This window comes from Drosophila ficusphila, unplaced genomic scaffold, assembly GCF_018152265.1.
Source record: "Drosophila ficusphila isolate 14025-0441.05 unplaced genomic scaffold, ASM1815226v1 contig_414, whole genome shotgun sequence".
NCBI classification, from domain to species: Eukaryota; Metazoa; Arthropoda; class Insecta; order Diptera; family Drosophilidae; genus Drosophila; species Drosophila ficusphila.
The window spans coordinates 14,711,263-14,731,863 of record NW_025064328.1 but is presented as its reverse complement, the minus strand read 5'-3'; the positions used below and the strand labels follow the sequence as shown (position 1 = coordinate 14,731,863).

The 20,601-nt window shown below is 41.1% G+C and overlaps 5 protein-coding genes across 14 annotated transcripts; 3 read left to right on the top strand and 2 right to left on the bottom strand.

Moving 5' to 3' along the window:
* Positions 1-12: 12 nt before the first annotated feature.
* LOC108090657 lies at positions 13-1,463 on the top strand. Of its 3 annotated transcripts, XM_017189436.2 has the most exons (4): positions 13-137; positions 228-273; positions 936-972; positions 1,050-1,463. In XM_017189436.2, the coding sequence occupies exons 1-4, from the start codon at positions 69-71 to the stop codon at positions 1,309-1,311; spliced, it is 414 nt and encodes a 137-aa protein (XP_017044925.1). In that variant the 5' UTR covers positions 13-68; the 3' UTR covers positions 1,312-1,463. The 3 variants fall into 3 exon arrangements, with proteins under 3 accessions (XP_017044925.1, XP_017044928.1, XP_017044927.1); XM_017189439.2 differs by lacking the exons at positions 936-972; positions 1,050-1,463 and adding an exon at positions 393-790; XM_017189438.2 differs by lacking the exons at positions 936-972; positions 1,050-1,463 and adding an exon at positions 393-790 and having other exon boundaries at positions 228-309.
* Positions 1,464-1,851: 388 nt separating this feature from the next.
* On the bottom strand, positions 1,852-6,046 carry LOC108090726 (guanine nucleotide-binding protein G(s) subunit alpha). Of its 4 annotated transcripts, XM_017189540.2 has the most exons (10): positions 5,975-6,046; positions 3,912-4,389; positions 3,736-3,832; positions 3,556-3,676; positions 3,006-3,134; positions 2,759-2,938; positions 2,577-2,701; positions 2,256-2,338; positions 2,018-2,188; positions 1,852-1,950 (listed from the first exon to the last, which is right to left on the bottom strand). In XM_017189540.2, the coding sequence occupies exons 2-9, from the start codon at positions 4,185-4,187 to the stop codon at positions 2,042-2,044; spliced, it is 1,158 nt and encodes a 385-aa protein (XP_017045029.1). In that variant the 5' UTR covers positions 4,188-4,389; positions 5,975-6,046; the 3' UTR covers positions 1,852-1,950; positions 2,018-2,041. The 4 variants fall into 4 exon arrangements, with proteins under 4 accessions (XP_017045029.1, XP_017045027.1, XP_017045030.1 ...); XM_017189538.2 differs by having other exon boundaries at positions 1,852-2,188; XM_017189541.2 differs by having other exon boundaries at positions 1,852-2,188; positions 2,256-2,329; positions 5,975-6,045.
* A 273-nt stretch (positions 6,047-6,319) lies between these two features.
* On the bottom strand, positions 6,320-8,022 carry LOC108090729 (probable transaldolase). The gene is made up of 3 exons (XM_017189543.2): positions 7,891-8,022; positions 7,239-7,362; positions 6,320-7,183 (listed from the first exon to the last, which is right to left on the bottom strand). Exons 1-3 carry the CDS (start codon positions 7,985-7,987, stop codon positions 6,409-6,411), a joined length of 996 nt encoding a protein of 331 aa, XP_017045032.1. The 5' UTR covers positions 7,988-8,022; the 3' UTR covers positions 6,320-6,408.
* Positions 8,023-8,512: 490 nt separating this feature from the next.
* Positions 8,513-10,841, top strand: LOC108090725 (U3 small nucleolar RNA-associated protein 25 homolog). Its single transcript, XM_017189537.2, has 3 exons — positions 8,513-8,810; positions 8,870-9,565; positions 9,622-10,841. The coding sequence occupies exons 1-3, from the start codon at positions 8,558-8,560 to the stop codon at positions 10,755-10,757; spliced, it is 2,085 nt and encodes a 694-aa protein (XP_017045026.1). The 5' UTR covers positions 8,513-8,557; the 3' UTR covers positions 10,758-10,841.
* A 1,198-nt stretch (positions 10,842-12,039) lies between these two features.
* On the top strand, positions 12,040-20,591 carry LOC108090724 (calcium-transporting ATPase sarcoplasmic/endoplasmic reticulum type). Of its 5 annotated transcripts, none has more exons than XM_017189535.2 (10): positions 12,278-12,400; positions 14,857-15,004; positions 15,074-15,091; positions 15,168-15,250; positions 15,320-17,491; positions 17,553-17,668; positions 17,734-17,970; positions 18,038-18,155; positions 18,216-18,333; positions 20,344-20,591. In XM_017189535.2, exons 2-10 carry the CDS (start codon positions 14,887-14,889, stop codon positions 20,370-20,372), a joined length of 3,009 nt encoding a protein of 1,002 aa, XP_017045024.1. In that variant the 5' UTR covers positions 12,278-12,400; positions 14,857-14,886; the 3' UTR covers positions 20,373-20,591. The 5 variants fall into 5 exon arrangements, with proteins under 5 accessions (XP_017045023.1, XP_017045024.1, XP_017045025.1 ...); XM_017189536.2 differs by lacking the exon at positions 20,344-20,591 and adding an exon at positions 19,824-19,952; XM_017189534.2 differs by lacking the exons at positions 12,278-12,400; positions 20,344-20,591 and adding an exon at positions 12,040-12,149 and having other exon boundaries at positions 18,216-18,535.
* The last annotated feature ends 10 nt before the right edge of the window (positions 20,592-20,601 follow it).

Sequence of the window (20,601 nt, the reverse complement as noted above, 5' to 3'; positions counted from 1 at the left end):
GTCTTGCTTAAAACTCCGGCGAGTTCTGTTTTCCAAGTGGACCACTCTAAAGGCCAGCAATTGGAAACATGAACATTCTCATTGTCCTTGTGGTGGTATCCGTGTTCCTAAACTTTATTGAAGCAGCCCCGAACGTGGTATGTCTATATTTTTTGATTTCGAAAATGTTTTTTTTTTTTGTACGAAACTATGCTGAAAATAAAGTTCAAATTTTTGTTGTACTAAAGGATATTTCAAATGAAGAACTAATGGATGGAAAATATCTTTGCGAAGGTAACGAAAATGATCTACGAAAACGGTTTGAAACTTGTAATTTATTCTTCCATTATTATATTTTTTAAGTGTTTGCTTGTAAATTAGCAATTAATTTCGTATTTTATTATTTTTAACAGATATTTCAGCATTAAGACAATTCGGTAACGGCAACAGCGACGATTTAACCGCAACGCCGTTGCTAAATGATTATTACAAACTTTTTTTAAGAGATGTGAATCGGTTTCTGTCTAAAAACAAAAATTTTGAGGGCTTACAAGAGAAGTTGTCTCGAGCTGTCTCAAAACGAGGTTTAGACAGCATTGGAGGAGGACACTTGATAAAAAGGACTGAAAATAGACGGCTTTTAAGTGACTGAGCTATTCTAGGAATTATACCACATCATTTACTTTGACCATATCTTGACCACCGAAGAAACTGTTATGAAACGGATATGTAAATAAAAAGCATGAGATCTATTTTATATGTACATATAAAATGATGTAGCTACCTAATTGTTAATAAATTATTGCATTTATAAATAGTTTTTCTTTAGAGCTTGTATCTAGCTCCCCAATCTTGTTGAAAAGAAGACACAGATGACATTTGTTATAGTTTATATAAAATCCCATCAAACTTTACTAACTTATTATCACTGCTAACACATGCTTCGTTCTGAAAAGCTGGCTCAAAGAAGTACGAAGGATCCTTTATAGTAAGGTAAGTCCCCATTTACCCACTCCAGACTTGGTTTACTGTATAATTATTCCCATAAAACCCGTCTTTCTATCCTAAAGATTGATTTCCGCTGCAAATGGACAATCAGTCGTTTGCTACGAGTGCAGCCCGTCTGATTTTAAAGCGAAGTACTCTGTGAAACCCTGCGGAGATCGGTTTATGCCTGGAAAGATGGGAGCAAGTCACCACAGAGACTTGGTTCCGTACCTGGTCAGAATGGACCCGGTGTACAGGGACACCTGGAACAGTAAACTGAAAAGAAACTTCGATGAGATCGACAAGGCTTCCGCCAGCTTCAGCATTCTCAACCAACTCGTCTAGTAATACACGTCCAAGCCACTGTAAACGCTCAAGAACACGGACACCGCTAAAATCACGAATATACTCTTAAAATGCTTCATGTCAAGGGATTATAGAAAATAAAAAACGTGCATCCTCATACCTACTATCAATAAAATGACCATGTTCTGTTATTAACACGTTTAAAAAAAGGGGGCTTCTTATGCCATTAAGCCATTACCACAAGCACACCAACTAGTTAACCCTTGTGTCTCTGACGAATATGAGTCGCAAGTTCTCAACCGCGAGGCATCTGGAGTTACGAGAACTCGCCAAGCTTCTCCCCAGTCGCATTTTGTGTAAGCTTATGTCGAAATATGCGGAAATCCATTCTTATATGATTTTATATTATTTTTCAATTGTACAGGCCCATAAGATGGTAAGATGGGAGCGCTCTACCAGCAACGACGAAAAGGCGGACAATTTATAGTTGTCGCTTCGACAGACTGGATTTCCGTCCCCGGGTATCGTCTTTGAAATCGAGGGCAGGCCAGAAAATACCTACTAGAAATAAAACAACCATTCCTGTTATTAACATGTTTATTTATTATTCTGTAATGTTGAGTTTTGTGAAAGGTCATACCAGATCTAAATGCAGCGAATTTTTGTTTAATCAAGGGACTATTTAAATACAAATTACATTTGATAATTATATTTAAAACAGTAAGTCATTAATATTTTTATTTACTTGCATTACGGCGATGGGGATAACCTATAACAATTCATATTGACGAAGGTGCATCCTTTGAATAATGTCTCTGCAATCATTAAACACCCGTTTAATGTTTTCCGTGTCAACGGCGCATGTGAAATGTGGATAGCAGTAGTGTTTACCGTCTCCGCTAGCAGTAGATATACGCTAATTGAATAACAGAAATTAAACAAATTAGTTTGTTAAATTATTTAGAGAGCGCAGGATAACGAACCAGAAACTCGTCTCGTATGAAATATTTTGCTCGTATTACTTCTGGGTCGTCATTGGATTCCATTATTGCGTCACCTGTGTCGACAGCACATTTGAAATTAGACAAAACATATTATCCATTAAATTTCTTAAGTTAATTTAGGTATGGATTTTAATTTTAAACGAAATTTGTATTTAATTTCCTTTTACACCTTTAAAAAGTGTTTTGTATTTGGCAGTTAAGGAAGTAAAGTGTTCCCATCTGCTAATATTGGAGCCAAAAAGAATCGTGATATTTAAAAGGGTTGCTAGGCGGATTCTTGTGTTCTGCTATTTTACTTACTTGGCGTTTGGTATTTGTTAAACTCGGAGAAATATTCCGACAATTTACTTTTTCCAGCCTTAATTTTCTCTGCTAACAAATCTTGCTTATTTAAAAATAGTATAATAGAAATCGTGCGAAGCCATCTATAAAAAACTTTTGTTAGTTTTGAGGTTTCTAGTTGATAGAGCGTCACGTGTCACCTGTTGTTCCAAATACTCTTAAACAAATCCAAAGATTCTCGAAGTCGGTTTTGGGTGGGATCTTCACGCAAAACCATGTTATAACTTGAGCACGCAGTTACGAATATAATAGCAGTTACATCATTGAAACATTGAATCCATTTTCTACGCTCGTCTCGCTGTCCTCCGACATCAAACATGCTGCACACGTACATAAGGTAAGGTTACTTTTGACTAAGTTCAGTTCACCAGCTTCGGAAATACTTACTGAAAATTTACTTTGTCCACTTGAAATCTTGTTTCAAAAATTCCAGAAGTCAAAACACGGCACCGAAGAATATCCTGCTCATTAGGGGTATAGTTTGGATTCTTGATTGTGCTCACTCGATCCAGGAAACTTTAATGGGAAATATAAAAAGTAAAGTAAGTAGGAGTAGGGATTACATACACCTTTTTAGTGCCGAGCTCATACTATTGTTGAGTCTATTTAATTTGAATTTGCTTAGCCTAGAGTAAAATACCGATATTGGGAACAAGTTTACTCTTAGAGGCAAATTTGCCAATCTTCTAAAAAGCCAACATAGTTGTAAGTAGTTACATTAAATTAAGCGAATTAACTTTTTAAAATTAGTAAATGCATACTTTCGATCCAACGAATTTTCTTAATCTTCAGTCACTTCCAAGAAAAACACTTAGTTAAGCTATCAGAATGATTGACATGCACTTTTAGAATTGATAAACAAAATTGTTAAGCTACAAAAATAAATTTTCGGCTGACCACATCGATTTTTGGTATTCAAAACAAGGTCAATACTTACTATTTCGCACAATCAATTAATTGATACTCATTCGACCTTTCATAGGTTTGAAGAACGCCTTTGTCTTTCCATAGTTCTTCTGTATGCTCATAAAATTCAGGAGGATAGTTAAAGTCCGGACCTGTGGGAAAAAACTTGTGTTTGAGGTAATTCAGCCAAAAAGCAGGCTAAATGCCTTACTAGATGCATAATCCTGAATGTACTCCACTCTGGGTTCATTTTCTTTCTTTTCTAAAGCTACAGGTGGATTAAGTGTGCTCATGGCTCCTGTAATAGTCTGCAAGGAGGAAGGTTAGTGGTAAGCAGTGCGTTTGTTCTACAATTTCTATTTAGACAAACAAGTTGTTGGAACTTACCAAGATAGCGTCTCGAATATTCTTTTTAATATCATCAATTTTCTGTTTCTTCTCTGTTTCAGAAAATCCGTCGACATGCAATATTCGCATTTGCTTGACTATAGTTGATTTGCCGGACTCGCCCGCCCCCAGGAGGAGCAGCCTGTGTGTGGCCCTGTAGAGCTGTTTGTCCTTCTGCAACTGTCTAGATATTGCATCGCTCCGGCGCTTCTGGCTCTTCGAGTCCTCCGAGTTCACGTCCGACTGCTTTGAGGTGGGTGACCCAAAGCAACCCATCGCAGCCCACGGGGTCCACCAACACGTCGCTCGGTTTTCCTGGTTCGCGTCGGGTGACTCGGCACCCCTTGTGCTTTCTCCGTTCTGCTCCAGTATAGCTGAGTTCCCCGGATCAATACACAATGTGCTTATGTACACCTTAGGTCCGCGATCTCAGTGACACCACCGTTGGCTCAGCGCTTCAGCAGATCTCGCTAGCAAGCTGGGATTGACAAAGGAACGTAAGTAAGGAGCTTTTAAAACTGCAATATTGTTATAAGAACTACATTATTGGCAACAACCGATGCATTTACTTGTCAATTCCTAATTATAAGTTGGGCTTCAACAAGCAGGTTGGTACTCGAAGGGATTATAAACAAACATCATGCCCCTATATCACCTTTATCGCCCATAATAGCCGCCAAAGCCAAGACGACATTTCTGACATTGCCGCCCACGAAAGCCGAATGAATCACTTATATTTCGAGTCCGAAAATAACGCTGGCTCTATTATCGAGTGCAATCAATGCCGAAATTTACGAGAACTAAATCTAGGCTTGGCAAGACAAAGTTTAAGTACACTTAAATCTTTTAAATACAAGGTTGCGTTGACAAAAACGACGAGCTTGACTGGATTAGCTGCTAATTTCGAGCAAGGATAAATACTGCCAAAATCGGGCTGAATCTATAGTACCTTTAGCAAGGGTATCAAAATTACTCCACGCAAAAATTCGACATTCTCGTCGGGCGATTGGAATTCATCAAATTCACATTCATATTCACATCGGCGTAGTGTAACAGGTGAAGAAGAGGGCGGGTGGAATTTTCGCGCATACTAAGGGGCAGGTACGCATGTACATATATAGAGATACCAACATAATTCCATCTGCAGTTATAACTCGGATGGTTGTATGTACCCGCGGTACAATGTTTGCGAAAATCTACATATATTAGGCAAAAATTCGATAAAACTTTTTCTCCAACATGAATTTACTAATTATATTTTAATCTATTAATTTTTGCCGCCCGACGATCGATAAAATTCGGGAAAATATATATCTAACGGACATATAGCCGTAGATCTGCAGATTTAATGTAAATAATTAATAATTTAAATAAATTCATCGGGATCTAAGCGGGCGCATATATATCTCACAGATATGTGTACACACCGCTGTGTATCTACTCGTATATACGTTCGTATGTATTTAGATATATACACAAGTTCTCGGTTCGCATGTGTGAATGGATGTACATAAATAAATGTATGTACATATATCAATACGTATGTGCTCCGTGCCTCCGAATATTTGCCATTTCTTTGACACTTTGGGAAACTATATTATACTTATACCATCGTGATTCGGAGAGAATAGTATTTTGAATATTCATGCGCGAACGATTTTTCACTGATTTCAGGTTTTAGGACATAGGACGTCAGGAAGTCGGACTCGAGTATAATCGAATCAATTTGAATCGAATAGAATAGATATAATTTCGCGAATCAATCACATCTTAGCGCGAATCTAATTACGTATTTGAACGTAGCTTATTCCCTATGTTTGACAATGGTTATTGTTTACCGTGAAATTACCGAACATTTTTATTCATGGGAGCAACTTCGGGCTGAAACTATGGGAGCACGATTCTGTTTGGGGAGCGACTTTCGGGCGCTGAAAAAGGCTTATTCTATGGCACTACACGCGACAGCCTCTGTTTTTTAGTGAACCAATGTTCTCTATATGTGCGTGGTCGTAACGCATAAATTTGTTTCTTAAAAATTACTTTTAATACCAGTACTAACTCACTTTTTATATATTTTTTATTTTATGTATCAACCTAGGGATGCAACAAAGTAGATACTTTTATCGATACCTTAACTTACTATCGGATTGTGCGGGCGGAATGTAAAGATACTTTTGCAGATACCTTTAAGCATTAGCGTTAAGTGATGGAAGATTATATGTTTTATTTAATTTGAGGAATTATTTAAAATAAATAAGTGTATACCTTTTTAGATTTAGAAGATTTTTTAATGACTACGAATATTTTACATACAAAGGTTTTACATACATTTTTACATAAATGTAAAACGAAACTTATAGTCAACTATTGGTTTTAAATTGATTATTAGACTCTAAGAAAAGACAATATTTTGATAATTTATAATTTTTATTTAATTATAAAAGCATTTATCTTTTAAACAAATGTATCCTTCACCTGCAAAAAGAAACACGAATTTCTACTTAAGATAGGTCTTTATCAAATTCTCCAGCTTGACGGTATCCACGGCAAACTTTCGAATTCCCTCTGAAAGCTTGTCGGTGGCCATGGCATCCTCGTTGAGCAGCCAGCGGAACTGGCTCTCGTTTACGGTGATCTTTTCGATATCCTGCAGCTTGGCGTTGCTTACGGACAAGTAAGTGGTGACCGTTTCGGTCTCGTTCTCCAGCTCCTTGAGCAGGGAAGGACTAATGGTGAGCAGATCGCAGCCTGCCAGAGCTTTGATTTCTCCCACATTCCGGAACGAGGCCCCCATAACAAGTGTCTTGTAGTCAAATTTCTTATAGTAGTTGTAGATGTTGGTTACCGAGATTACTCCCGGGTCCTTGAGGGCCTCAAACTTCTTTGTATCCGTGTTGGCCACGTACCAGTCAAGGATCCTGCCCACGAAAGGGGAAATCAAGGTCACGCCAGCCTCTGCACAGGCCACGGCTTGGGCGAACGAGAAGAGGAGTGTCAGGTTGCAGTGCACGCCGTGCTCGTTCTCCAGGATCTCGGCCGCTTTGATGCCTTCCCACGTAGAAGCCAGCTTGATCAGGATGCGCTCCTTGCCAATGCCCAGAGACTTATACAAATCAATCAGCTTCAGGGCCTTCTCCACGCTCCTCTTGGTGTCGAAGGAAAGACGTGCGTCGATTTCAGTGGAAACCCGACCGGGGACGACCTTTAAGATTTCCGTTCCGAACAGCACGCAAAGGTAATCCATGGCCTCGGCTACTTGTTCACTCACGGAGCTGAAAACATGTATAATTGAGTATGTTGTCTCGAGTTCTTGATTTACCTCTTTACCCTTTTTTTGCCTTGCCGTAGTCCACTGCCTTCTGCACCAGGGGCTGGTACCGCTCCATGGATGAAGCTGACAAAATAAGAGAGGGATTCGTGGTGGCATCTGTGGGCTTGTAGATGTTAATAGCTGAAAGTAAAAACACTGTTTAGAGCCTGAAACTTTGCATAATCACTGGGCGAGCAACTGAATTACATTGCGAATTCTAGGCGAACACGAAAACCTGTTGAGCCGCTTTCATTTTTTAATCGCCTGACCGAAAATGTCTTTGAACTTTTTGATTTCTGAGCAGGTTTTCGCACGAAACCTTATCAGTGTGTCATACTGTAGCGGTCACAGTTCCAACACACGTAAGCACCTAAGGTCAAACTAAAGTCAGCTTCGTTTTATTTTTTCACTTTTATTTGATCTTCACTGCAGTAGATAAGACAAACTTCTATGGCTTAAGGGTCCATGACGTTTGTCTATCATTCAGATCAATTTCTGTAAATAACAAAATATGTAAATGGTCGAAATTTGACCATGTGTACATAAGTATATGGGCCTGGGATCACACACTTTTGTATTACCCGGCTCAAGACTCCCGGCTTTGATAAGAGTTAAGCTTTACTTTGAAATATAAAACTAGTGAATTCTAGTGTATATTTGTATATTTACCTTCAAAGTCGCCGGTGTCAGCAACAATGGTGGTGATTTTCTTAAGTTCCTGTAAAACCGACATCTTTTGCTTTTTTAACGTGCGATCACTTCCCATGTCCCGACTTATAAGACAAAAAAATTGGACTCACAAACGCTAAGTATCGATAATTTGGAATTGTTCGATGCATCGATGCTCTGAAACATCGATATTTTTGGAGCCCTGGTTTTTATTGTTGAAATCAACCAACGTTGGTTTAAGGCAAAACGTTACAAGAACTCTTCAAATCAATTTCGACTTGTCAAACGAAAGCAAGTGATATGAACGCAATCACAGTTTAAATGTTAATGATTTTGAATTTTAATAAATATGTCAGCATTTTTGATAATACTGTCTTACTTAAACTACACTCCTGAATGTAAAGCATTAATAACCAAAGAACGAACCACATTCACCACTTTAAATTAAAATTTTTAAATTCAGAAAATTTGATCTAATTTAATAACTTTCATTATTAATTAAATTATGCAAAGACCGAAGCTTATCAGAACCGTTAAGTTTGTTAAATTTGATTTTTACAGTATTTCTTGGGCTTAACAAATACCATCTCTATGAACTATCGATTTTTTCGATCAAGCTCGACAGACCTATGTTGCCGCACGTGTGTAAAACATACTTCTGATCAAAATGAAACATAAACATCCGAAAAACAAGGCCAAACCCTACAATAAACCAACGCCTGCGCGTCGAAATGACAAGTTCTCCAAGAACTATAGTTACATCCAGAGGAGCAAGCAAATGGAGGAGACGCGTCGGAGGGAAAGGATACCGACAGTGCCTAAACAGGAATTCGAGCCCGTGGCCGAACTCCTGCCGGAGATTCAGGACGAGACTGGATTTTATGAACAGCTCGTGACTGGTTTTAGTCACATCCCAACCAGTATGTGTTTGATAAGATATTAATCCAAACGGTTTATTACCAACAATTCGTGTTTTTAGGTCAAATTCTTGGTTCAAATCCGGATAAAGAAATTGATCCTGTTACTAAAAGTGTTAAAGCCAAAAAGAAACAATGCTCTCAAAAAATATGTGCAGAATTGGAAACATACAACACGTTTTCGAAACGCTTTGATTTTGAGCTGTCCACAGACAATATCAACGATTTAATTGCCGGTAAGGATGTGAAAACCACCAAGAGCGATTGGTCTGCCTTGGGAAAGGTGAAGTTTGACTTTCCACGACTGTCTAAAGAATTTAAAGAGCCGGACTGCACTGAGCCCAAGCAAATTGTTCAGTCTTCAGATCTCCAGAAGTTGGAGGTAAAAATGCCCATTCCCGGAAACGCCAAGCTTCCACTCACCGCACTGCAGTCCCAACTCTTCTACATTGCGAACAACTATCAGGATCTTTACTATCCCCAAAGAACGCATGGTAATGGCGAGGATATCAGATATGTGTATTGTCTGCATGCCCTAAATCACATGCTCAAAGTCAGATCTCTGATATTGCGAAACAATGAAAAGGTCTCCGTTCTTGCCAAGACCCAGAAAATGTCACCTAACGAAATCTCCATACCAGAAATTTTTAGAGACCAGGGATTAAAGCGAATGAAGGTAGTTTTTATAGTGCCTTTCAGAGAATCAGCTCTAAAGATAGTAAATATTATCGGGGACCTACTGTTTGGCGGTCAAGACGGTGAGTAATTTAAGAAAAAGCTAATAAAATATTTATCTAACCCACGTATTTTACAGATCAGGCCAGAAAGACTTCTATTGCCAACTATGAACGCTTTCTACAAGATTACTCTGGCAACACAATTTATTTCCCAAAAACCAACCCCAAGCCGGTTGACTATGAGCAGACATTCAGTGGCAACACAGATGACAACTTTAAGCTGGGTATTCGGTTTACCAAGAAAACCATGTCCCTTTTCTCCGATATGAACTTGTCGGATATATTAATTGCATCTCCGTTGGGATTAAGAATGCTAGTCACGGACAAAGACAACGATTTTGACTTTTTAAACTCAATTGAGCTGCTTGTAATTGACCAGGCTGAACTCTTCTTGGCCCAGAATTGGGAGAACCTTTTGCACTCTCTGGACCATTTACATTTGCAACCGCAAAAGCTGCCCGATGCAAATTGTCAACGGGTTCGAACGTGGTGCCTGAGTGGAGCTTCAAGTTTCTACCGCCAAACCCTGCTTTTCTCATCTCATGATCTTCCTGAGTTTCGAGCAGTGCTTAATAGTAAATGCAAAAACTACCAGGGAAAAGTACGAATTGCAAATCAAGTGGAACACGGAGACATCCGCAATGTGCTTACACCACTTCAGCAAGTTTTCCGCCGAATTAGTTGCTCAAGTGTGGAGTCCACATTTGACGATCGATTCGAGTACTTTGTAAAAAATATTATGCCCCAGTTTAGTAAGCCAGGGTTTTCTCATTGCATGCTGTACGTTCCCAGCTATTTTGACTATGTACGGATACGAAATTATTTCAAAACCGAAATGGTCAGCTTTGTGCAGATCAATGAGTATACGAAGAAAGAAAAAATTTCCCGGGCGAGAGATATATTCTTCCACAGCGGAGCATCTGTTCTTCTGTACTCGGAAAGAGCACACTTCTTCCGGCGCACCCGAATTAAGGGCATCCGGAATTTGATTATGTATCAGCCACCCAATTTTCCGCACTTTTATTCAGAAATGATAAATTTAATGCTTGAGTCCAATCAAAACCCGCGTGATGGATTTGGAGAAGCAATGTCCGTCAATATCCTGTACACAAAATATGACTTGCTTACTTTAAGTAACATTGTTGGAAGCGAAAACGCCGTCAAGTTGACCTCAGGAAAAAAAGATTCTTACTTATTTTCCACCAAAACGTAATTGCTTTCAATACCAGACTAAGAAAAATATGTACATATTTTATTTTGAATTAAAAAATATTTTTTTTAGCATAGTAATCAGTAACATTCGTGATAGTTCTTCACTTGTTCATCTATTTTTGTATTTTAATGTTTTTGTGACGTAAAGCTTTCATGAGGAACTGGGTTGGTGATTGATCTAATGTTAAGAGTTTCCAACCGCCTATATCTAGATCATATCTTCTCTTTGTTGTTACGTAAAACAGAAATATGACAAAATGAATAATTGGCGAATAGTTGTGTAATAAACTGTGGCAATTACAGGTAAATTATGTTTCAAAAATAACTTGAACAAATCGATTTTTTATATGCTTTCAAATCTTATTTTAAAATGAAAAGAAAGAGGAAGCAAATCAGATTATTTTTATTAGAAATAAATGGTTAAAATTTTAGTTAGTAAAATTTGCAGGTTTTTTAGTGTGGCCAACTGCATTCTTCAATATTTGTTATCCAGCGGTTGACAACAGAATTAACCCCAGATCTCGCAGTCTTAAAATAGTATAATATTCTTGGCTGTATTGTCATTTATCAATATTTTTAAATATATAGGTAGCTTATAAAAGTTCTGGCCTAGACATATAGAGGTAAAATAGTAGCCAAATGCATATTTATGGGTCTCTATGAAAAGTCGTAATAGTTTCTGCACAGGGCGGATATCATACGGGAAAAACGTGTGCGGAGAGCGCTCTTGCCAACTTTTGAGAGACCGTAGAGGCATTACAAGACTATTTTTATGCGGCTAAAGGACGGCTGCCAGTCTCTACTGAATTTAAGGAAAAAGTAGAAAAGCCAAAGAAAGAATCCTAAAACAGAAAGCCGATAGATGCATACACTATTCGCTGTTATGTGCACCAAGAAAACTATTAGGAAAAATTAATAATGAATCAAAAAAGAATTATTTGGGGAGCTGAAACAAAAAAGTATGTTACCGATAATATAGAAACCTTTTTGTCAATGGAAAATAAAAACTTCCTTTCATGGTTTGCACATGACTACTTAATAATTAATTAATATTAGGGGCACAGACCCCTAGAGGTGACAAACCGTTTATCTAATCGAACACATTTTTCCTAGATTGGTTTAAAAATAACATTTTCTAAATATTAGACAAACACACGTGCATTTTTCGAAATAAGTCTACACTCACAGCCACAAGTGATCTCCCCACATTGCTCTAGACTTTTAGTATCTGCGCTCCCGCCGATCTGGATATATATATTCGTGTGCTTGTGGTATTCCCACCTATGTGCATATATCTCTGAGGCTGGGGACCACAGTATAATTTGCTTCAGCGAGATACGAAAAACACGAGCAGATCAGAACCGCCAACAATTCTGATCGCATAGGATAGGTGGTAAGTGCTCAAAAGTTTGTGCGTGCTAAAAGTATTTTCCCGGGCCAAAATAGAGAGTGTATGTAGTTTTGGGAATTTTGCCAAAATATATGAATTTTGTAATTCAAATAGACACTCTCATCGAGCAGCGTTCTCCTTGCTTTCAGTTGCCGTTGATCGTTATAATAGCGCGATCTTTGTGTTAGCTCTTGGTCTTCCGACTTAAATAAATTTATTATATAATAACGGAATTTTTACTAGGAATAATAATTGTAAGTTTTGTTGATTTTTTGCAACAATTCCAAAGCGAATTCAAAGTGATTTGTTCCGAATTCCATTGGATTTGGAAAAAATAAAACCAGCAATGTAAAATATTAAAATTCTACCGCGCGCAAAATAGAAAACCTGGAAAATAAAAAAGTTATACCACATCTACATACGAACATGCTTACACCCAAAAAAAACCGTGTTTTAAAGTGTCTTCCCAGTTTGGTTATCACTCTCCCTATTGTCCCAAAGTCTAAAAAACTTCAAAATACCCGTAAGGAGCACAAACAGTGAGCGACCTCGACCTCCGGAGTCGAATTGAAAATTTTGAATGTCACCAATACGAAAGCACTCCACGAATAGATCCGACACAGATGTAAAGTTTCCCCAAGTGCCTGAGGTCTTTGTATTTGTGATTGAAAATCTTGTTATGCAACCGCTGGGAAATACGTATATGCCTTTATCCCAATGTAATCACCGCACATGCTCATTGCAGTCTCCTCGAGTCCTTATCCGCATATTTTACACAATGATTGATTCAGTGCTTCCCTTATAAAAGACATAAAGCCAAGCTGGGGAGCATCGAGAATATCATAAATTCGTTCTCCCCAGGTCCTTTGACAAAACATGCCCTAGAAACCTTTTCTTTACCGGGCTTAACTCATTTAAAACGTTATACAACTCATCAGAGGGACTTGTCAATCGGAATTATTGGATCAGGGACATGGGAAACATCTCGCAAAAATGTCGACATCCATTAGAATGCAGATATCTGTGCTCGAAATATCATTAGCTGTTAAATCATACATATAACCGAAAAGAATATTTCTCCCTACGATCGTCTCTCTGAATATATGTGCACGCTTATTTATGTGTTGCTAGTATATATCTTTATATATTTACGAATGTTCAAAATTGAGCTAGTATTTTTCGGGTGCTAGAACTCTATTTTTAGCCCATCTCGGACAGAGGCGATTTTTTGCTCCATAATGCACACGTATGGATCCACACAAGCACAAGATGTGTCATTAGTATATTAGAGATATATAGACTGAACGGCCTATAGATGTTTTTGGAAATACGTCTATGCGCTCAAAAATAAGTGGCTTTCGCGAACATTGCTTGACAATCTTTTAAAAAAAACGTATTTTCAAGGCGGGAAACTGTCCAGCTCTCGTTATCAGCAGTTAAGTATGTTAATTGTGCTTTTTCTAGCGTAATATTCAAGTATTATGCGATTTGGCTGCCGTTCAAAATTCCCCGTATGGCCTGAATCTAGTGTCTGCTCGCGAAAAGATTAAAATTAAAATTTAAAAATGTCGCTGCCAGCAAATACCTGGCACCCAGATCTATTTATTGTGGGCTCTTGATCTCATTAATTTGGCAGAAAATAAGTAGTCTTGGTCTCGATGTGGTGGACAGAACGGCAGTCTCACTTCTTCACCGGATTAAAAAAAAATGAATTGAAAAATGTGTGATAAGGATTTTAAATTGCATTTTTCATTTTTATGAAATTTGCAATTCTGATAACACTTGAAAATGTTTCTCTCCACAGTTTTAAAAACTGGATACTCACCAATTAACTATCGCAGCCTTGTACTTAACATCGATAGTGCCGACAATCGTATTCGATTGCACAAATTTACCGCTGCAGCAGCGGTTAAATTAAGCGGTGCAGTTAATATATATTAAGTAGGTAAACAGCCTTTTAATTTTGGGTGATGAAAGAGGTAGAACTCTTTCGATCATCGCCGAAATTGCGATACACGTTTTAATTCAGCCCTGAGGCGAATAATGTCGTGTCATGTCAGGTAGAAACGACGCCGATAGGCAGTAATGCGCGGCCCGAGACTTAGTGCAATAGTTATCAGCACCCATATTCAGAAAAAGCGCCATGGCCTATAATATATAGAGAATCTGTGGAAAAAAGTACTTAACACACGCAGTGCGTCGTTTGCGAGGCTAACGTAGGAGCCGACTTCCGGAACACAATTCCCTCATTGATCTGCCTGTCTGAAAACGCAGAACCTGAAAACTGCGTCTGTTGTGCGAAGTGACACGTGTGTGAATCTCATAAGCGGAGCGATTTGGCAAGGGTAATCCCATCATTCCAGCATATTCTCTTAGTCGGTCTGATCCGTCCCGATCCCATCCAAAGTTGGCGCGATAACTGCGCTATTTTATAGTGGCCAGAATCACTGGAAATTAGCATATAGCACCTGTGTATGTGACCATGTATGTTGGAAAGTACCCGTGTGCACATGCACATTCGTATGTACAAACACTTATTCAGAACCTAATGAGGTAGTTTTAACTGCAAACGGCCCCGTACATACATACACATTTGCTATTCCAGTCAGTCGTAGCACCGTAGAATCAAATAACCCATAGAGCCTCGAGAACTAAAAAGTGCCTTGCTTTGCGTTTTCTTTCAAATCTGAATAAAAAAAACTGGATGCAGGCTACTGAACGAAGAGGATAACGAATCAAGATGGAAGACGGTCACTCGAAAACCGTCGAACAGGCTCTCACCTTTTTCGGAACGGACGCAGAGCGCGGCCTAACCCTCGATCAGATCAAGTCGAACCAGAAGAAATATGGACCCAACGGTGAGAATCGCCTGCTAACCCCAAAGGCCTCCTGAATTGACTGACGTGTTTGTTTTCTTATCGTTACAGAGTTGCCGACCGAGGAAGGTGCGAATCAGACAATTCTCTCTACCCCCACCTTGTTATTCGAATGTGTTTCAATACTAATTTTTGTATTTCACAGGAAAGAGCATCTGGCAGCTGGTCTTGGAACAGTTTGACGATCTGCTGGTGAAGATTCTGCTGTTAGCAGCCATCATCTCATTTGTAAGTCCACAATGGTGCACCGACAACCACCCCCAAAATGTAAACCCCTTTTATTATCTTCCACCCCAGGTTCTCGCCCTTTTTGAAGAACACGAGGAAACGTTCACTGCATTTGTAGAGCCCCTAGTTATTTTACTTATTCTGATAGCCAACGCTGTGGTCGGAGTATGGCAGGAGCGTAACGCCGAGTCGGCCATCGAGGCCCTCAAGGAGTACGAGCCCGAGATGGGCAAGGTGGTGCGCCAGGACAAGTCTGGCATCCAGAAGGTGCGCGCGAAAGAGATCGTTCCCGGAGACCTCGTAGAGGTTTCCGTCGGCGACAAGATCCCAGCTGATATCCGCATCACCCACATCTACTCGACTACCCTCAGGATTGATCAGTCCATCCTTACCGGAGAGTCGGTGTCCGTCATTAAGCACACGGATGCGATCCCCGATCCCCGCGCCGTCAACCAGGACAAGAAGAACATTCTGTTCTCCGGCACCAACGTGGCCGCCGGCAAGGCCCGCGGCGTCGTTATCGGAACCGGCCTGAGCACCGCTATTGGCAAGATCCGTACCGAAATGTCCGAGACCGAGGAGATCAAGACGCCTCTTCAGCAAAAACTCGATGAGTTCGGTGAGCAGCTTTCCAAGGTCATCTCCGTCATTTGCGTGGCCGTGTGGGCCATCAATATTGGCCACTTCAACGACCCCGCCCACGGAGGTTCCTGGATTAAGGGCGCCATCTACTACTTCAAGATCGCCGTCGCTCTGGCCGTGGCAGCCATTCCCGAGGGTCTGCCTGCCGTCATCACCACCTGTTTGGCCCTGGGCACTCGCCGTATGGCCAAGAAGAACGCCATCGTACGCTCGCTGCCCTCTGTGGAGACCCTGGGCTGCACCTCCGTCATCTGCTCCGATAAGACCGGCACACTCACCACCAACCAGATGTCCGTCTCGCGCATGTTCATCTTCGACAAGGTTGAGGGTAACGACAGCAGCTTCCTGGAGTTTGAGCTGACCGGCTCTACCTATGAACCCATCGGCGAGGTCTTCTTGGGCGGCCAGCGCGTCAAGGCCTCCGATCACGATGCCCTGCAGGAGCTTTCCACCATCTGCATCATGTGCAATGACTCTGCCATCGACTACAATGAGTTCAAGCAAGCCTTCGAGAAGGTCGGCGAGGCTACCGAGACCGCTCTGATTGTGCTGGCCGAGAAGCTGAACAGTTTCAGCGTGAACAAGTCTGGCCTGGACCGCCGCTCAGCCGCCATCGCCTGCCGTGGGGAGATCGAGACCAAGTGGAAGAAGGAGTTCACCCTGGAATTCTCCCGCGACCGCAAGTCCATGTCCTCGTACTGCACCCCCCTTAAGGCCTCCCGCTTGGGCACCGGCCCCAAGCTTTTCGTTAAGGGCGCCCCCGAGGGAGTCCTGGAGCGCTGCACACACGCCCGTGTTGGCACCACCAAGGTGCCTCTGACCTCGGCCCTGAAGGCCAAGATCCTCGCGCTAACCGGCCAGTATGGCACTGGACGCGACACTCTCCGCTGCCTGGCTTTGGCCGTCGCCGACAGTCCCATGAAGCCCGATGAAATGGATCTCGGCGACTCTACCAAGTTCTACCAGTACGAGGTCAACCTAACTTTCGTCGGAGTTGTGGGCATGCTGGATCCCCCCCGTAAGGAGGTGTTCGATTCCATTGTGCGCTGCCGCGCCGCCGGTATCCGCGTTATTGTGATCACCGGTGACAACAAGGCCACTGCCGAAGCTATCTGCCGCAGGATCGGTGTGTTCGGCGAAGACGAAGACACAACCGGCAAGTCCTACTCCGGTCGTGAGTTTGATGACCTCTCCCCCACCGAACAAAAGGCCGCCGTTGCCCGATCCCGATTGTTCTCCCGCGTGGAGCCCCAGCACAAGTCCAAGATCGTTGAGTTCCTGCAGAGCATGAACGAAATCTCCGCCATGACTGGTGACGGTGTGAACGACGCCCCCGCCCTGAAGAAGGCCGAAATCGGTATTGCCATGGGCTCTGGTACCGCTGTCGCCAAGTCTGCCGCCGAGATGGTTTTGGCTGACGACAACTTCTCCTCCATCGTGTCCGCCGTTGAAGAAGGTCGCGCTATTTACAACAACATGAAGCAGTTTATTCGTTACCTCATCTCCTCGAACATCGGTGAGGTCGTCTCCATCTTCCTTACTGCTGCCCTCGGTCTGCCCGAGGCTCTGATTCCCGTCCAGCTGCTCTGGGTCAACTTGGTAAATATTTATTTGCCCAACAATCTATCCGGAATGGTTTGTAATGGCGCACTTTCCACAGGTTACTGATGGTCTCCCAGCCACCGCTCTGGGCTTCAACCCTCCTGATCTAGACATCATGGAGAAGCCCCCTAGGAAGGCCGATGAGGGTCTCATCTCTGGATGGTTGTTCTTCCGGTGAGTTACTGGCACATAAACCCATTCAAATTGATGCTAAGGATTATTGCTTCTGCTTTATTCAGTTACATGGCTATCGGCTTCTACGTCGGCGCTGCTACAGTTGGTGCCGCCGCCTGGTGGTTTGTGTTCTCCGACGAGGGCCCCAAACTGTCCTACTGGCAGCTCACCCATCATCTGGCCTGCTTGGGTGGAGGTGACGAGTTCAAGGGCGTGGACTGCAAGATCTTCAGCGACCCTCACGCGATGACCATGGCCTTGTCCGTGCTGGTGACAATCGAAATGTTGAACGCAATGAACAGGTGAGTCAAACCGTAACGGATACAACTAAGTCATTAGACACGAACTAAACTTATTTTGCTTGATCAGCTTGTCTGAAAACCAGTCGCTGATTACCATGCCTCCATGGTGCAACCTGTGGCTGATTGGATCAATGGCACTCTCCTTCACTCTTCACTTTGTTATTCTTTACGTCGATGTCCTCTCCGTAAGTGCAAGGCGATTAGAGCCTCGTTTTTCAAAAAGCTAACTTCGTTGTCGTCCACAGACCGTCTTCCAAGTGACACCGTTGTCTGCAGAGGAATGGATAACTGTGATGAAATTCTCAATTCCTGTAGTTTTATTAGATGAGACATTGAAGTTTGTTGCTAGAAAAATCGCAGATGGTGAGAGTCCTATATATAAGATGCATGGGATTGTGTTAATGTGGGCTGTCTTCTTTGGCCTGCTGTACGCTATGATGCTTTAAGAATATAATTATAATCCATAAGCCCAACTTCATTATTCTAATTTCTAGTATAAAAATGTTACTAAATATAAACAGAACAAGAAACCCACAATTATATACATCTAACGTAACGACTTTAACCCACATGAAGTTTGTTCCCAAATACTACTGATTTCCACCCGGTGTCACAGAATTGACTGGTGACACCAAAAGATGGGCCGACTGACTCACTCCTGGCTTTTGGCTATGAACAAACAGCGTGAAACGATCAACACATTCTTTGAGCTAACGATTTGTCTAACACGCGTACACCCTAAATCTATATTTGTGTTTGTATATTATTAAATTTAGCAGGATTGCTTTTTGTACATACAATGCTACATATACAAATAAGAGAGTTCTACACCGGTATTTTCAATTACATTAGTCAGTTTTCGACAAACAATTTCCCGTGGGTTGCCAAAGGAAACTTTTCGAAAAGGTCTTATCTCTAGAAGTTGATGTCTTTTTGTAGAAAACCAAATCTTCTTGAACTTCACAACTTCGTCTCTGTGTAATACTGCAGTGTAGGCTAAATCATGCAAAAGAAAAATTCTTTCTAACAGATAAACGTTCATGAACAATTTTTGTTTAATCCGTTTAGGTAAAACTATAACTTTTTCCAATCGAATCTAATTGTACTTTGATGTCTTAGCAGGCCCCAACCTAGCGTACCATTGCTTACGGGTTGTTTACCCGTAATTGCGTCATATGGCTACTCGCACCGAAAAACAAATATTGGTTAATTCATTCCATAATTGTAAGAATAATTTCGAGCACAAGATATTAAGTGATCACATGTCTCGGTACACAGTTAACTCCCAAGTTCGGTGTCCGTGCCCATTTGTATTGTATTGTATGTACATATATGAGCAAATGATTAGGAACAGGGTTTCTGACTATCGTGCACACTGCATAAGGCAGCCACCCGACAAAAGTTCGGGCGATGCGGCAATCGAATCGAAATTGTTTGAGGGATTCATTGTGTACTTATGTCAGCCTCAGTTGTAAGGAATTAAGTAATCCTCTAGCATTTTTAGAGAATACCTTATTAAATTAACATTATACATAATTTACTCTGTTATACAATTAGAGACGCTGTGAATTGATTAAACAAAAATTACCTACACATAACATTAAAGAAATAAATTATGCAGAACTAAAACGTGCTGGCTCTTCGAACCCCGACGACGAGGACCCAAACCACCCAAAAAAGCTTATGTTCGCTGCTGCTAGTTAATCATTTTAATTCCGTTTAATTGCACGTGCACGTGACTCGTTAGTGCGAAAGAATCCTTCTTGGCAGACACTACCGAAGATTTGATATTCCTCCACCTCTCCACCACCTATTCGCCATCTCTCAATGAACTATTGTTTTATTTTATACAGTCAACCCCAGATTTCATTAACTGGACCCCGATTAGTTACCATAACACAAATTGAATCCATCCCTGCTTTAGAAAAGTACGTGCAGTTATTACATTATGTTCGAGTGCGCCGAGTTGGTGTGAATGTAGAAAAGAACAATTGCTGTACATTATGGTCTATTACATTACCGCACTCGCCGGCATGAACGAGAAACACACAGATTTGAAATTCAGCATGTAAGATATCTAAACGTAAACGAAATAATAAAAGAAGAAATCCGAAACCAGCCCGTGTACTTTTCCCCTCCGAGTAGCTCCATTCATTTCCCATCCCACTAGGCTGTAAGTATGAGCCCACCGGGTCTGCTAAATTCCAGAGCTTCGGAAGACGCAGATCGCTGATCACTGATCGCTGATGATGCTTGATAATCCCAAGCCCAATAAATCCCGATTACCCCCGAGTTTTGGTTTGCTCTTGCGTTGGTTGCCCCCGAACAAGAATCTCTGGTAATAATGCCACCGTTATTCGCCTCAAAATGTAGTTCCTGAAGTCGTCGTCGACAGGATGTAGAGGTTTGGACCACCTAAGCCGATACGAGTGTGAAAGTGAATGTGAAGGAGGACAAATTTTTCTGCCTTTATCATTCGTGTATTAATCGCTAAGCCAGCCCTGTTACTTGCAACTGCAACATTAAATCCAACATAAATCAATTATTTGCTTTAGAAAGTAAAACATTAATGGAACTGTGGGTTAGTAAGAACGGATTTAAATAAATATATACCAAATATATAATGCAGTG

Coding starts and splice junctions, on each gene's coding strand:
- LOC108090724 (XM_017189534.2), top strand. CDS start 14,887: ATGGAAGACGGTCACTCGAAAACCGTCGAACAGGCTCTCACCTTTTTC. Junction 17,669..17,733: donor TCTGGATGGTTGTTCTTCCG/GTGAGTTACTGG, acceptor TGCTTTATTCAG/TTACATGGCTATCGGCTTCT. Junction 18,156..18,215: donor TTTACGTCGATGTCCTCTCC/GTAAGTGCAAGG, acceptor TGTCGTCCACAG/ACCGTCTTCCAAGTGACACC.
- LOC108090729 (XM_017189543.2), bottom strand. CDS start 7,987: ATGGGAAGTGATCGCACGTTAAAAAAGCAAAAGATGTCGGTTTTACAG. Junction 7,363..7,890: donor TGACACCGGCGACTTTGAAG/GTAAATATACAA, acceptor TTTTACTTTCAG/CTATTAACATCTACAAGCCC. Junction 7,184..7,238: donor TACGGCAAGGCAAAAAAAGG/GTAAAGAGGTAA, acceptor ACATGTTTTCAG/CTCCGTGAGTGAACAAGTAG.
- LOC108090725 (XM_017189537.2), top strand. CDS start 8,558: ATGAAACATAAACATCCGAAAAACAAGGCCAAACCCTACAATAAACCA. Junction 8,811..8,869: donor TTTTAGTCACATCCCAACCA/GTATGTGTTTGA, acceptor TCGTGTTTTTAG/GTCAAATTCTTGGTTCAAAT. Junction 9,566..9,621: donor ACTGTTTGGCGGTCAAGACG/GTGAGTAATTTA, acceptor CGTATTTTACAG/ATCAGGCCAGAAAGACTTCT.
- LOC108090657 (XM_017189436.2), top strand. CDS start 69: ATGAACATTCTCATTGTCCTTGTGGTGGTATCCGTGTTCCTAAACTTT. Junction 138..227: donor TTGAAGCAGCCCCGAACGTG/GTATGTCTATAT, acceptor GTTGTACTAAAG/GATATTTCAAATGAAGAACT. Junction 973..1,049: donor GAAGGATCCTTTATAGTAAG/GTAAGTCCCCAT, acceptor TCTATCCTAAAG/ATTGATTTCCGCTGCAAATG.
- LOC108090726 (XM_017189538.2), bottom strand. CDS start 4,187: ATGGGTTGCTTTGGGTCACCCACCTCAAAGCAGTCGGACGTGAACTCG. Junction 2,939..3,005: donor GTGGACAAAGTAAATTTTCA/GTAAGTATTTCC, acceptor GTACGTGTGCAG/CATGTTTGATGTCGGAGGAC. Junction 2,189..2,255: donor TCATACGAGACGAGTTTCTG/GTTCGTTATCCT, acceptor TTATTCAATTAG/CGTATATCTACTGCTAGCGG.